Genomic DNA, 14552 nt, shown 5'->3' with positions numbered 1-14552 from the left:
AAGAGGATCTACGTGGAGAATCAGCCTTTCCACTCCTTAAACTTTTTCTTTTTGCCTTAAACTTCTCCAGCCAACAATGTGCGGGTCGGACCCAGGTTTGATTTTTTTATTGTTCCTGATGTATACTATCTTGAAGTCTGTAAACGCTTTCAGACCTAAATATCTTTAATGACTTAATTAGCGTATTAAATCTAAGGCTCTTGCAACTACTTCTGGATGGAGTAAAACAGTTTCTAGAGAAATGTCTGTTGACATTTGACATCTAAAAGGAATCTGCAGTTGGTCACAGTTGTAAGGAAAACAGCACCTACTCAAATGCCTTCATCCTGCTCTCACTGCAAAATGAAATGTTTCAAGAAAGATCTGATTGTCTGTTTTCCTGGATCAGAAAACATTAGTAAAGTACTGAATTTTCAAGAGGAAGGCCTAGAGCTTTGTCAAGGTGGAAAGATCCTGTTACTTAGTTTGAGAAACGCAGATGAAGTTGTTTAGATCCCTCAGAGCTGAGTCTGGCCGTTGGTCCATGAGGGAGAATTGCCACAGACCCGGTGGGAGGGTGCTGCCAGCGCAGAGGGCATGCAGGACATCGGTTGGGATGAGCTGGCAAGAAGGCGCTGACAGGAGGTCAGCGGGTGAGAGTCCTGGGGGTTTAGGTGGCAGAGGGAAGCCAGACTTGGGAAAGAGTGAATAATAGGAGAACCAAAAAGAGCTGCTGGAAGAAGCGTGTGAGCATCTGCAAGGGCAATCGTCTTCTGGAAAAAGCTGTTCATGTCTGTTTGCTTCCTAGAGAATTACAGCTGGAGCTACTGACGGGCTGAGTTGGAAGACAACATGGAATTTATCCCATTTGTTTGAAATTCACATCTGTTCAATATGGTGATTCTGATGACCTTACTTTAACCTAAAAAACTTTGCACCTATCACCCTTTCAGGCTTCTGAAAAATATACGGTAACTTTCTTTCTCCCATTTGTTGAATGACAATGTTAAAACTAACTTAAGGGCACCTCTGTGAGTCACTGTGACATCATGCTAAGTGCTCTATACATATGAATTCTCACGATAACCATCAGATGCCTATACGATTATTATCCTTATTTTAAATATAAACTGAGGCTCAGGGGGGGTTTGGTCTTTGACCTAGTGCATGGGGTACTTTAGGTATTTTAGGAAAGGGTCATTTTTGGCAGGAAGAGATTCAAAGACAAGTATAGCTCACAGTGGATCAAGAAAACACTAGACTATCTTGAAGGGAGACATTTCTCTGTAGGTCACTAAACAGGATAAATTAGTCCTTAGATTAAAAGACCTTCCAAATTCTTTTCCAATCCTGGATTCTACAAGTCTAGTATTTGTGCTATGATATGATTTTCTTACAGAAGCCAATATTTTAAAATGCAAAAAAAAAAGTGAGTGTTAGATTTCCATTGGGAAATATCTCAGGGATAACTGGGAGGGGCCGTGGGAGCCCCGATCCCTCTGGGTGGAGTGTATGGCATCTAGTCACCCTCATCACCTCTTAGCCCTGTGATCCCCTCTTGAGGTCTTTGCTTCTGCTAGTCGCAACATGTGGAACAGCTTGCTTTCCCCCTCCATTCCAATGCAAATCCTACAAGTTGATTTTGAAACTCACATAAAACCTTCCCAACTAGACTAACTGCAGCCTACAATGATCTTACCTGTCCCTTGCCATTTTATGTCCCTCTAGGCTTCTAACCCTGTTTTCTAGCACTTAATTAAATATTATTTTATATACTTTGCTAGTTGCTTTATGAAAATTGCTCTCATAGCAAGTTTATGAGTTTCTTTTTCAATTTCAAAAATGGGCCACAGAGTAGGTCATTTATTCATGCTTATCAGGTAACGGACAACCATCGGCACAACGGCTATCATGATCTCATTACCTTAAAGGTGATTCAAATGAGGATGATCTGGAGTTTGTTAGTCTCAATAGATATAACCAGAGTATTAAAAATTAATAACAAGCCAAACTTAATTTAGGATCTATTTCTAAACTAAGAGTCGATGGTCCCAAGAGTTTCTAATGAGAAAGATGAGGTAGAAGGAACCTGAAGACATGACGTCATACGCAAAAGTGGTTGTGCTGACCCAAGAGGCTGACCCTCCAACCTCACACCCCGTGGCCCATTGCAGTGTGGTGCCCACCTTTCTCCGCCACTCGGCCTCTCCGTCTGAATTAATGCTCCTGCCTACTGGTACTGTGCCCTTTGAATAGTTCCAGCTCACCCTGAAGGAACTGTGACATTTTAGTGGTGGGTGAGGCTACTCCTTTGTAAAAAGTATATCTGTTGGGAATGCAGTTTTGGGAAGAAAGACACTATTTAAAAAGAAGAACACTATTCCTTTGACAGCCCCACAGAATGGGGCAAATGAATTAGAAACAGCAAATCAAGGCAAGCTGGTAAAAAGGCCTGGGAGGCTGTTGAGTGCAGCCTCCTGTTTTAAGCTGGTCACCATATTTTGCCATGACCAATGAATTCTACCGTTTCAATGGGAATATACTGGCTGAAACACAGTCAAGAAATGCTTTTCCTGGAACATGGAGAAGGAAGTAAAACGAGGAGTAGGTTTAAAAATGGCTCTTAGGGGATCTCCCTGGTGGCGCAGTGGTTAAGAATCCACTTGCCAATGCAGGGGACACGGGTTCGAGCCCTGGTCCGGGAAGATCCCACATGTCACGGAGCAACTCAGCCCGTGCGCCACAACTTCGCTCACCACAACTAGGGAAAGCCCACGCGCATCGAAGACCCAACACAGCCAAAAATTAATTAATTAATTAATGAAAAGAAAACGGCTCTTAGGATAACATATTATAAATGGAAAACTTTTGGTGTCATAATTTGTAAGCGAGTATGAAGAGCGTTTTAGCTAAAATTTCATGAAGTGCAGCTAACAACTTGGCTCGAAGTCTGATATATACAGGTAGTTATCTACCCAGAAAATAACGTAGTAGCCCCTGACATGGTTAATTCAGGAGCCTAAAGTACTAGACGTGAGGTAAATAAATGCTATGACCTCTTCAGAACCACTAGGGTTTATTGAACTAGAAATCACTCCAAACTAGGCAGTTTTTTCCAGAGTAAGAGACTCCCAGGCTCTTCCATGAGATTAGACCTCAGGCTGCCTAGGATCACGATGGTTTCCAGAAAAAAGTCCACAAGGCCACCTTTTGATTAGGGCTTTCCTTGTTATACCGTATATACTTCTGAAATAACATGATTTCTTTCAGATCATCTAATTTTGCCTCTCTTGAAACTAGATACTTTTGGGGCAATGTAACCAATGTGACATCTTTCAATCCATCTTCTCTTTGCCATTAGAGAGTATAGCAGTACAACTACTGTTAAGGTGGAAAATGCCTGGCAGTAAGAGACAATAGGCTATTTTCTTTTTATGTTGCTCATTGTAAAAATAAGAAAATTAGTAATTATTGAGAATGAGTATTTTTTAAGGGAGGTTTAGTAAAACCCCAAAACAAACAAGTAAAACCCCCTTTTCTTCTGTTTACGATTCCATATAGGATCGATAAAGCTTTTTCCCCAATGGGTTAGAAGCTTCGAACAAGACAGATTAAATAGTTGGTGTGGGAAGTTTAGACCTTACACCATCTGGTCTCTTTACTTATTCCTTTAACTTCTGCTGGTAAAAAATCTATTCCGCCAAGGGCAGGGTTCCTCCCAGATTCAAACAACAAAATGGTCAGAGGGCAGAGGTAAAGGTAGAGAATGGACACGTGCCTGATAGCAGAGCCCTTAGGATTTGTTCTTGGAATTAATCTACTGGGTCTGACTAATCCCTGTGTACCTCTGTTATGGGACCAGTGTGGCTCCTACACTGTTGCTTCTCCAAAGTACAGGGACAAAGCACTGTGCTCAACAGTATGTGCAAAGGGCCTGTGGCCTGATGGACAGAGTAACCAGATGGAGTCATGGAAAGGTACTTATGAAGGGAACTTAGGAAACACTCCTCATTAAGTGTGGCAAAAGAAAAATAAGAACAGAATTACTAACTGTCCCAGAAGAGCAATCCTACCACTGCAATGTCTAATTAATTGGGGGAACTTATTTAAATTTAAGAGCATAAGTTCATGTTGACTCTACTAGTAAAGTTCCCACACTCCTAGCAGAACTCAGTCTTCCATCTCATGCTAACTCATAAGAACTCTTCAGAGGTGGTAACATTCATGCAAATGAAAAGTAGAATTAAATTCCAGGTTGAGGGATTCAGCCTGTGCCTTGATCACAAAACTTTTCTCCTAGAGACCAGCAAACATGTTACCATGGTGAGGAAGTTATTTTGGTCCATTCCACTTTGAATCTCTTTCTAGGGCTTGAGCACTGCGAGGAAGAATTAAATTCTCTCAACTCCTCTGCGAAAACATACTTTATTCTTCAAAAGACAAATCCTGGAGATAAGAAAAATAATATCTAGTCCTCTGGATGGGTTTAGCTAGCTGGGCCATTTAACTTAGCCCTGGAGCTGGAAGACGAGTTTCCCTCTGGACCAAACTTTTCTAGGTGCTGGGGGAAAAAATCGTGACAGTTTCCCCCATCCTTTATAATTCCAACCCAAACACTATAAATTAAAACCGCGGAAATCAGCCTCTGGTGAGAACAGATAAGGCTGAACAGAGTCCGATTCTACCCCAAAAACCGGCCTGTATCTGTGGTACTGACAGTTGGGGTTTGATCAGCAAAACCAGCACGAACCCTGGTGAGAGATCTAAGAAAAAGTGTAATCTTCTTGATGACGTTTTATACTCCAAATAAGCAAATCTAATGTTATTTTGAGTTCTCTCTTCTGCTATTCTTGAATTACCCTACATTTTTCAGCTTGGCCATTCAACAGTACTTCTAATTACACTGGATTTCAGGGGCTAAACCAATAAAAAAATTAATTTGATTTTTAATGAGTTTTTTCAAACTAATAAGAAAGATGCCCTTTTATACATATTGTCAAGGATGGAAAGTCAGGTTCTGGTGGCACCAGTTATTTTCAAATTATTTTAACAAGTCTGATGGGGTCCTGAAAAGACAGAAATGAAGGTATTTCAGAGATTTATTTCTTTTTCTATAACACTAGACACCAATCGCAGGGGGACAAGAAAAAGGTTTTTACTCATAACACATGACACCTTCTGTTATATTCCTCTGTTAGGGCTGAACTGTGTCCTCCCCCCTATTTATATGTGGAAGTCCTAAACTCAACTACCTCAGAATGCGACCTTATTTGGAAACAGGATTTTTGCAGATGTAATTAAATTAAGACGAGGTCATACTGGAGTGGAGTAGGTCCCTAATCCAGTATGACTTGTGTCCTTATAAAAAGGGGAGATTTGGACACAGACAACACACAGGGAGAGTGCCATGTGAACATCAAGGCAGAGATCAGGGTGGTGCATCTACAAGGCAGAGAATGCCAAAGACTGCCAGCAAACCACCAGAAGCCAGGACCAGATTCTCCATCATAGACACCAGAAGGAACCAACCCTGCCAACACCTTGACTTTGGACTTCCAGCCAGCAGGACCATGAGACAATTAATATCTGTTGTGTAAGCCACTCAGTTTGTGTCACTTTGTTATGGCAGCCCTAGCAAACTAATACACCTTCCTAGAAAGAAATGATCATTATCAAGATCTACTTATTTTTTTAAAAATAGATTATTTCACATTGAAATTATCCCAAAGAGGAAAAAGAAAAAGTTTGCTTCTTACCGTCAGCTCTTGGGGAAGAGAACTTGGCTTCTTTATGTTGATCTCAATGCTACTGTTGTCTTGTTTCAGCTCCATGGGGGACCCATGCACTCTGGCCACACCTTCAAACATCTGGGATTTGGTCAACGAGGGGGCAAGTGCCACGGGGGGACACTCTCTTTCCTTCTCCTCCTCGTCAACGTGAACTGTCTCTCCATTCATGGTGACTTTCCCATCTACCTGTAAAAACCGGAATGAACAAGAACATGCTATTCCCCAGCAAAAGACTATAACAAAATAACACGTTCAGAATCACCTTAAATCATTAGCATTTAATAATCATGATCTAACAAAGAATAAGGTCTTTTATATGCTTCGGTCAGTTCTAGAAACTAGGGCTCCTCTAAATGCCATCTTTGAAGGCTTCTTTAAAAGGTGGTCTGCCTTCTCAGGCTGCTTCACGCTAGAATACGTTTCATGTTCACCTTACTGTGGGTCTGCTTTTATTTTGCAGTATAGAAAATCAAGGGCATATTTGGGTTCCAGTAATTTTTCATTTACTTTCTGACTGCTAATCCACAACTTTGAGACTTTTTTTTTTTTCCGATTAGCGTATTAAATTAGGCGGAACTCATCTTAGATCAGGAATATTTCACAGGTTATCCTGTCATGGTCAGGAGCAATGGGTACTTTTTGGAAGCTATCACGGAGGGCAGGGAACCTGGTGCTATGCTATGTGACAGTAAATCCCTATTTCTAGTTAACCGGACCATCCCAGTTTCTTCAAGAAAAAGAGGCCATGCATATTAAGATATTTTTGTTTTGCACCCATGTCTAGGGAGGGTGGTGGGAGCGAGAAAGAAGGAGTGACAGTGGTTAGCCTGGCTTATTAAAAGGTATCTAGAAATCTCTGTCTTAAGGTCTGACAGTATGTAGCATGGTCCTGAAAAGAAGCTCTGCAGTGAGACGGCCTCAGAGTGAGTCCTGGCTCTATTGCTTAACAGCCATGTAATCTTCAACCTCGGTTTCCTCACCTTTATGATAATAGTATTCCTTAATGATGCTGTTACGGTGATTTTACGGATTAATATATGCACAGAATTTAGAACAGTATCTGACACATTGTAAGTATGTAAATAGTAGCTATTCTTCTTACTAAACCTTCTAAAATCTTTTAAAAGGACTAACAGAAGGGCAGATGCTAGTTATAGTTTATTTACCCTAAGTCAGTGGCTTGTACATCTATTGTCTGTGATCCATGAAGTTGAAATCACAACTGAACGCACACATGTAAAGATAACTGAAACGAAGTTTTGCAAAATAATATTTACCTTTTTTTATGTGTGATGCACTAGGCTGTCTTTTGAACATTGTACTCTATTCTACCTCCTTTTTTTTTTAAAAAAAGAATGCTGATTCCAAACCACTAAATTGATTTCATAACCTAGCAACAGGTGGCAACTCTCAGTTTGAAAACACTGCCTTAAACCATTTTACTTGCTCTTCCTTTACTCTTAAATCTGTTGTACTAAGAAACTGAGCCTGTATTCCCTGTCTCCTGTGCCCACCTCCCCCCACAAGAAAACACACACACACACACACACACACACACACGCACACGCACGCACACACACACACACACACACACACACACCCCTTAGCTTCAGTTCTGGCATTATCTGGCAACAACTGTTGTCTGTTCCATTTACATACTACCATACCAGTGGGTCCACCCACTCAATGGTGGGGCTGTGAACAGGGTTGACAGCCATCAAGACCTACGATGAGTTGAGGGCTCACTGGTGAGCCCCAGCTCTGAAAGGATCTCTATCCAGTTCCTCAATCCACCTCTCCTGAGGCCTCCACATTGTCTTGCCACAATGGCAAGGGACTGGGTTTTCTCAGGGCCAAAGTCTTGCCATGAAGTCATCTATCCTAATTCTTCTGTTTAAATGATCATACCGTGCTGTTTATATTAAGGATAGGAAGTGGACACCTGGATGAACTGATCAGCTGCCTTGGATAGCAACTTAAATAAATGTATTCCCTATCCCTGTGCTGGGCCACCTCAACATCAAACCTTCCTTCATGAAATCTCAGACAGTGCATCACCGTGGGCCCTAGGTGAAGGACAGCTGCTGAGGTACTTAGGTGGCCTGCCGAGCACATATGATCATGTGTATATCTGTGTGTGCACGAGTCTGCATGATGAGTAGCTCATCTTCTCAGGAAAAACTTAGTGTGTTTATTCAATAAACAGTTGCTGAGTGCCTAGGCACCTATGCCAGGCACTCAGGATGAAGCTATGAACAACAAGGACACAGTCCCTGCCCTTCGAGGGATAAACATCTCAATTCAACCCAGATGAGACAGCCAGGACATTTTTCTTTTGTTTCATCAAAGCCTAAGGCACAGATTTTGAAGACACATTCAGAGTTATCTAAGCAAAAGTCAGAAAGTGTGGTTTGGTTCCCTCTGAAATTCAATAGGAAGATACATGGCATCCCACTGCTCAATTAGTTTAGTTTAGCAAACTTTCTTTACAGTCACATGTCCGTGTCTGCTACTGATGAATTCCACCTGTCTTCTATTATGAACCCATGTGGTGTGCAGGGACAATCAGAACTGATTTTTCTTTATAGTCAACATAGCTTGAGACAAAGGATGAGCACTTCCTCCTGATGTGAGGGAAAATACTAGAATTTGAGGAAGAAAAAAGATGTTTGACTGTCTTAGATTCTTTGGTTCTGGTACATCACTTTACACATTCATTGGCAACCCCTCCATCCCCCAAAACAACATATTTTCTTCCCACTTAAAAAATTAAAAAAATCTGTCTCATCTGAGAACCAAGTACATCCCATGTATTCCTTGTATTCTTATTTTTTTGTATTGTAGCATCTTTTTAGATATGATGGTAGTTTCTTCCTAAAAGAGAGGTAGCTGTATATACTTCTATTTAAGCCAAAGGCAACCAAAATTTTGTTTTGAGGAATTTGCAATACCTCCAGATAGCTGGAGATACCTAGGGTGCTGCTAAATTAGGGTTTGTTATGACTACTATAGAGAGACCATGCCATCATATCCAACTATGAAGCAGACATTGCTCATGGAGATGACTCAACCACCAATCTCACGGAAGCCCATCAGTATTAAAAACAGGAATTGAGGGGAATCATCTACCCCTTAACTATTTGCAAACCAAATCTCAGAGACACATAAACCTCACAATCATACATGTTAACACATTTTGCTTTTGTCTGATAAAAACAATTGCATCTTCTTGAGACAAGATGCTTCCTTCCAGTGATTACCTGGGGTTCAGTTTTGGTTCTACCCTTAAGGAGCTCATCCTACCTTGAAGGTCTTCAGGACCTCTTGAGAGTTTTTGGGCTGGGAGTAAGGCTTGGGTGTCAGCATAGGCACTGCTTTGGGAGTGACAGTTTTGCTTGGAGACCCACTGCCTGCTGACATGCTGGCATCCAGTACACTGGTACGAGCGATGGTGGTTTCCACGGTGGCAGTGAATTTGGGTGGAGACAGTGACTGTTGCCGCAGGTATTTCATGGGGTTGGGGTCATTCAGGAAGGAGGATAAGTTTGGCTCTGCTGAATGGCTTCTTTCCAGAATTTTTGGCATCTCCAAGCGTTCAAGGACAGCTTCGCTGATGGTGAACCTCTCGATGTACTGTTGGAGGATCCTTTCCGCCTCCTCCTGGGACCGTGCATTCTTGTATGCCTCATGCAACTCCCTCTCTCTCCGCTCCCTAAAGGATGGGCATGGGAGGGGAAGCAAGAACAAAGGCAACAGTCACAGGAATTGCAAAGCAGACCTTGGTAGAGCTGAAGGAAAGTATACAAACAGGAAGTATAATATTGGTGTCAGAGCCGTGGTGATAACCAACAATTTTTAGGAAAAGCACATCTAGATAATACTGTACATTCAACAACAAGAACAACCACAGAAAGAACCCACTTTTCCTGGACAATTTCCCTGTAGGTTTTGATGCTTTTCCTTCGTTCACTTGTCCCATCCTCTCCAGCCAGTAACTTCTCCATTTTTTTCCTTTCTTCCTCTTTCTTGATTAAGTCCTGAGAAGCACTTCTTCTACGGCTCTTCCAACGAGCCAGGTCCTGCAGGGGTGGGGGGAGGGAGATAGAACATTTTTCTTCAGGCTTGCACATAATTCCATTTCTACTCTTCAGGGTTGAGTAAGCACTGACTATTGGCCAGGCTAAGACATTCCTGTACATCCAATGTAAGTCTGGTTGGAACAGGACTACCTCGAAGGCAGGAACCCTTCAGAAATATCTACATTATCCATAGCAGGGCAGCGCATTTATTTAAACACGGTAATGTAAAATTTGTGATCAAATTCCATGTCAGTTGCCAAATTTTAAAGTATTGCCTCAGAGGGTATTGTAAGAAACTTCATTTCTTGCTATTTACAACCTCTGCATTGTGAATGGACTCGCTGACAACAGAATGGTAGGAATTAACCACAGACCTACAATTCCCTCAGGGAAGGAAGAAAAGACAGAAAAAAAAATTGGCTTTGGGGTCTTACAAAACCAACAATTCTGTATGTATTAAGTCATCTGATCCTTTCAAGAACCTCACCACAAATCCTATGGGCAGTTAGAGCATAATGTTGAGGACTTAGGATTCTGGAGTCAGACGGGTGGGAGTGCGGCTGTGAGAAACAATCCTAGCTCTATCTCTTCCATGCTTTGGAATCTCAGGCACATTCCTTAGCCTCTCTGCACCTCAGTTTCCTCATCTCTAAAATAGAAATGATAATAATACCTACTCTTACAAGCCTGTTGTGAGGGTTAAATGAGGTAGTGCACATAAGGTACACAGACATAATTATTACCACATTTTATCAACTTTAGAAAAGTTAACTTTTTTGACTAAAGGTAGAGTCAAATCTGCAGTAGCCACCTCAGAGGGCTCTGTGAGGATGAAGTAATCCACTCTTCCTCCTCTCATCCCTATCTTTAGGCTTCTCCCCTGCCCTGGCTCTTTGCTCCTAGCACACAGATGATCCCAAGGCCCCCATCAGGCCCTGGAGCCTTCCTTACTGGTTACAATCCTGGCTCTCTTGCTCACTAGCTGTGTGACTTTGGACAAGTTACTTAGCTGTTCTGGGACTCGTCTGTAGAACTGAGGACAATCATAGTTGCTAGCTCATTGAATTATTGAGAGGATTAAAGAATGATTACATGCAAGGTACTTAGAATAGTACCTGTTACTGGTACGCTTTCGATGTTGGCAATTATCATTGTCATCATCATTATTATCATCGATTCCAAATATATAGTCTCAAAAGACAGTCCCTCCTCAATTCTGCATCCCGTGCCAGTTGCCTCCCTTCTGCTCCCCTCTTTTTGGTGGCCAAACTTCAGCAAGGGTACTTTCCCTAATGCCCACATGGACTGTGTCACCGTTTGAAGCTCTCTAGGGGCGCCCTTCCTCTGCATGGCTTTCCAGCCCAAGTCTGATTTTCCAGCCCCGCTTGATTTTCTGCTCCAAAGGGCCTCTAGCCCAGCGGGCCGAGCAGTCTCCCCGCTGCCCACGGCCCTGCACGGCACTCACATCTTGCCATTTGTCATCCTCTTCCCGCAGCTGGTTGTTTATCAGCTGCAGCTGCTCCTGGCGGGCCCTGCTGTGCGGCTGCACCTTGGCCTCCTCCTCACACCGCATGTCGAACATACTCGTGCTCCTGCGTGCGGAGAGAGCAGACGACGCGTGGACAAGGATCAGTGCTCCGCAAGTCTCCGCGCATTTGCAGCGTCCCGCCGCGGCGGGGCGCTATCGCGTTTGGAAAAACTGCCCCCTTCCCTCCGCAGCTTAAGGCAGCAGCGTGATTTGCAGTCTGTTCATCCCTCGGCCTGCAGCAGCGGGCATGCTAGCAGCCTCACCTCTTCTCCTTTTGCGGCAAAAAGCGAAAATGTGACCATCTTTGTCTTCAGTGATGGCAGAATCAGGCCAATCTAATTTTATATGTAGGGGTCAATATATGTTTAAAGTAAAGGGCTAGAAAAAGGTATTTGAAGCTCTGGGCTCGTCTCACTTGTATTAGAAAGTAAAATGAAGAGAGTTAAAATGTATAACTCGGGGAGAATTTAAAGGGAGGGAGAGTGGTGTCCCCTGAAGTGAAACTTAATTGCAGTAAATGCTTCTTTGTGTAAAGAGCTGGCTTAAATGCTTTCTCCGTTAACTGAGGCAATCTCTCCATTTTCAAAAAGAAAACAAAAATATATCATACATTTTCAAGTCTAAGGCACCACCTTTTCCTGTTGTATTTTCTGAATTTTGGTTGCATCCAACAGCTATGTATTAATGAAACATACGTTTGATGTGGTTTATTTCTATGTCCTGTAAAACTGTCTGTAAATTGATAGTGCGTTGATGGCATCTTGGAATCAAGAAAATATTTTATGGTAAGATTAAAGGATAAAATATATAAATCAGTATATACTTTGTATCCTAAAATTCTCACAATGGTTTCACTTTATTTTTGTCAGGATACCTCTGAATCTACTCTTTTAAAAGCAAAAGCATTGGGAAAGCAATTTTTAAAAACCTTTAGGCGGTTCATATAATTGATATATTCTATAGGAGCTTATTAAATGTTGGGCAAGACCATAGGGCCTTTTCTGCGATGCTTATGTAGACCTTTGCTATAACGAAAGCTGAAGCAGCAAGATGAAAATAGAAATAAAAACCAAAGCAAAATCTTCCCGTTTTTTTCTCTCAAAGAAATGACTAGTTCTGGGAACCAAATGGGTTATAGAACACTCAAATCGAGTGGAGGGCTGTTTAAGAACAGAAGACCGATAGTCCATTTTTGAAGCCAGCTTAACACAAAGAAAAAAGACAAGCCATGCATTGAGACACCAACTAGTTCCAGACATCATCAGTGATGTCCAAAATAGTCATGCCCATGGCCAGACAATGCACAGCAGCAGCGTCACTGGATGCTAGTGGGTTCCTTAGCAGGCAGCTCTCTGGAAGGAGAAGATGACCCCAAAGCAATGGCTGCCCACCTTCATTTCGGTCCACCCAAATGAACTTGCATGGATGCGTGGGTGCCTCTCCCCTCTCTCTGGATGCTGCACAATTTGAGTCTGACCTAAGAGAGCTAACACTGAAGACTACACTTGTAATCTGCTTTCCCCAAGAGTATTCTAATAATCTGCGCCAAGGGACTTCCTTTGATCTGAGGCTTCTGTTTGCATGGACATGACAAACCACGTGAGGAGCTGTCCACAAACTCAGGGGACAGTGTTGATTGTGGCAGCTGTACCTTCCTGAAAGATAAACTGGAGCCCTCAAAAGAGAGGAGGGGCTGCGATTTTTCACCTAGCTTATGCTATTTATTCATGTGGTTTAAGGAAGATTTAGGAATTCGCAGAGTTAGGTAGAAAAGTCTAACCCATGGTTTTTAAACTTCATGGATCAAAATTCCCTTAAACAAGCTTTCCAGAAAGGGACCAAAACTCATCCCATTCTTCCTTTCAGAGTTTAAAAAAGTCTTACCTTGAAATACGTCTGATTCAGTCAGTTCATCTTTGAAGGCAATTTACAGGCTTTGTGAAGGTCTTAGAAGATATAAACTCCTCTGAGCTGGGACTGTCTTGTGATCTACTAAATAGTTGGCAGATTGTGGGAGAGGAAGGAGGTCCCTTCCTTCAGCTTTGCCATCTATAATTTTTAAAGGGCAGAATTTTGGTTTAGGCCACAGTGGGTGGCCATAAAGCAAGGACTTCTTCTGGGACCCTGGGAGGAAAATGGCAGCTTCCTCCAGGATTTGAGAATTGCTTATCTCACTCGACCGGCATGGAGAGGATGGGAGCAAGGCCTTCAGAATTGCCTCCTTCTGTCCCGGGTTCCTATCTCTGCTCCCAACATGAAGTTTTAACTACCTCAGCCCGAATGTGGCCAAAAGCTTGTTAGTGAAATAAAAAGAGAAACACTTGCCTGCCTTCTCATATACCAGGAAGTACTATTTTTTCCTAGAGTTTTTTTTTTTTTTAAAGAAACACCAGCCAACTGGCCCGAAAAAGAAATAATAAAACTATGAGCAATATCTTTATACCATTTCAAAAAAAGGAACTAAGCAAGCTCAGAACTGATAATAGTAGACAGAAAATGAGCTGAGTCACCATTCAGAAAATGTTCCCTAATTCAGAGGTTGGACTCAGCCTCCAAAATGAAGAAGTGCCTGTCTAGGGATGGGGTGGGGGACCCTGCAGAAGCCTAGGTTCCAGAATGTTAAATGGACTTGCACCAAGGCTATTCTTCTCAGCACAACAGGCTGTGCCCTTGGGCTGCTGGGACACGGGCCCCTGGCTGCAGGGCCCAGGAGCCTCTCTCGGTGACAGGCTGGCATTTCTGAGGGCCAGGATTAAATTACCTCAAGGGGAGCCTGGAAACTGTTTCTGGCCCAAGTCTAAGGTAAGGGAATTAAGAACAAAATGGCCTTTGGCTCTCACAGTGTCCAGCCTCCTCGGAGGGGACCGCTGGGAGAGGAGGCATGTGGAAGTAAAGGGCAAGAAGGTGAAACTAAATCCATGGAGCCATTCGTGGCTTGCCAGGAGGTGGAAATTTCTGTTTGCCTGTGTGGTAGGTCTGCCCCTGACCTGCATTTTCCTTAAAGGGCACATCTTTTTTTGATTGGGTTGCATTTTAAGAATGTGTCAATTATGAACAAATAGAGTCTGTGCCAATAGTTGTCCTTAAAGATTTTGAAAAAGGGAGATAGTGGGGGAGTGAACAAAATATATTATGAATTTCTGTTTTAAAAAAAACAAAACCCTGACATAAACTTTT

At 42.5% G+C, this 14552-nt stretch overlaps 1 protein-coding gene across 1 annotated transcript in view; it reads right to left on the bottom strand.

Moving 5' to 3' along the window:
• The window catches only part of LOC111170287 (LIM and calponin homology domains-containing protein 1), a 107545-nt gene that overhangs the window by 50056 nt on the left and 42937 nt on the right, over positions 1-14552 (bottom strand). The window contains exons 14-17 of the mRNA XM_089911836.1: positions 11313-11439; positions 9690-9847; positions 9072-9480; positions 5736-5954 (exon numbers count right to left, since the gene is read on the bottom strand). Of these exons, the coding sequence (XP_089767962.1) occupies positions 5736-5954; positions 9072-9480; positions 9690-9847; positions 11313-11439 (913 nt within the window). The remainder of the gene's footprint in view (positions 1-5735; positions 5955-9071; positions 9481-9689; positions 9848-11312; positions 11440-14552) is intronic.

This window comes from Delphinapterus leucas, chromosome 5 (assembly GCF_059928025.1).
Source record: "Delphinapterus leucas isolate spDelLeu-1000000601 "Yukka" chromosome 5, BTC_Dleu_Yukka2, whole genome shotgun sequence".
NCBI lineage: Eukaryota > Metazoa > Chordata > Mammalia > Artiodactyla > Monodontidae > Delphinapterus > Delphinapterus leucas.
The sequence above is the reverse complement of the archived record's forward strand: the minus strand, read 5'-3'. Positions and strand labels throughout refer to the sequence as shown.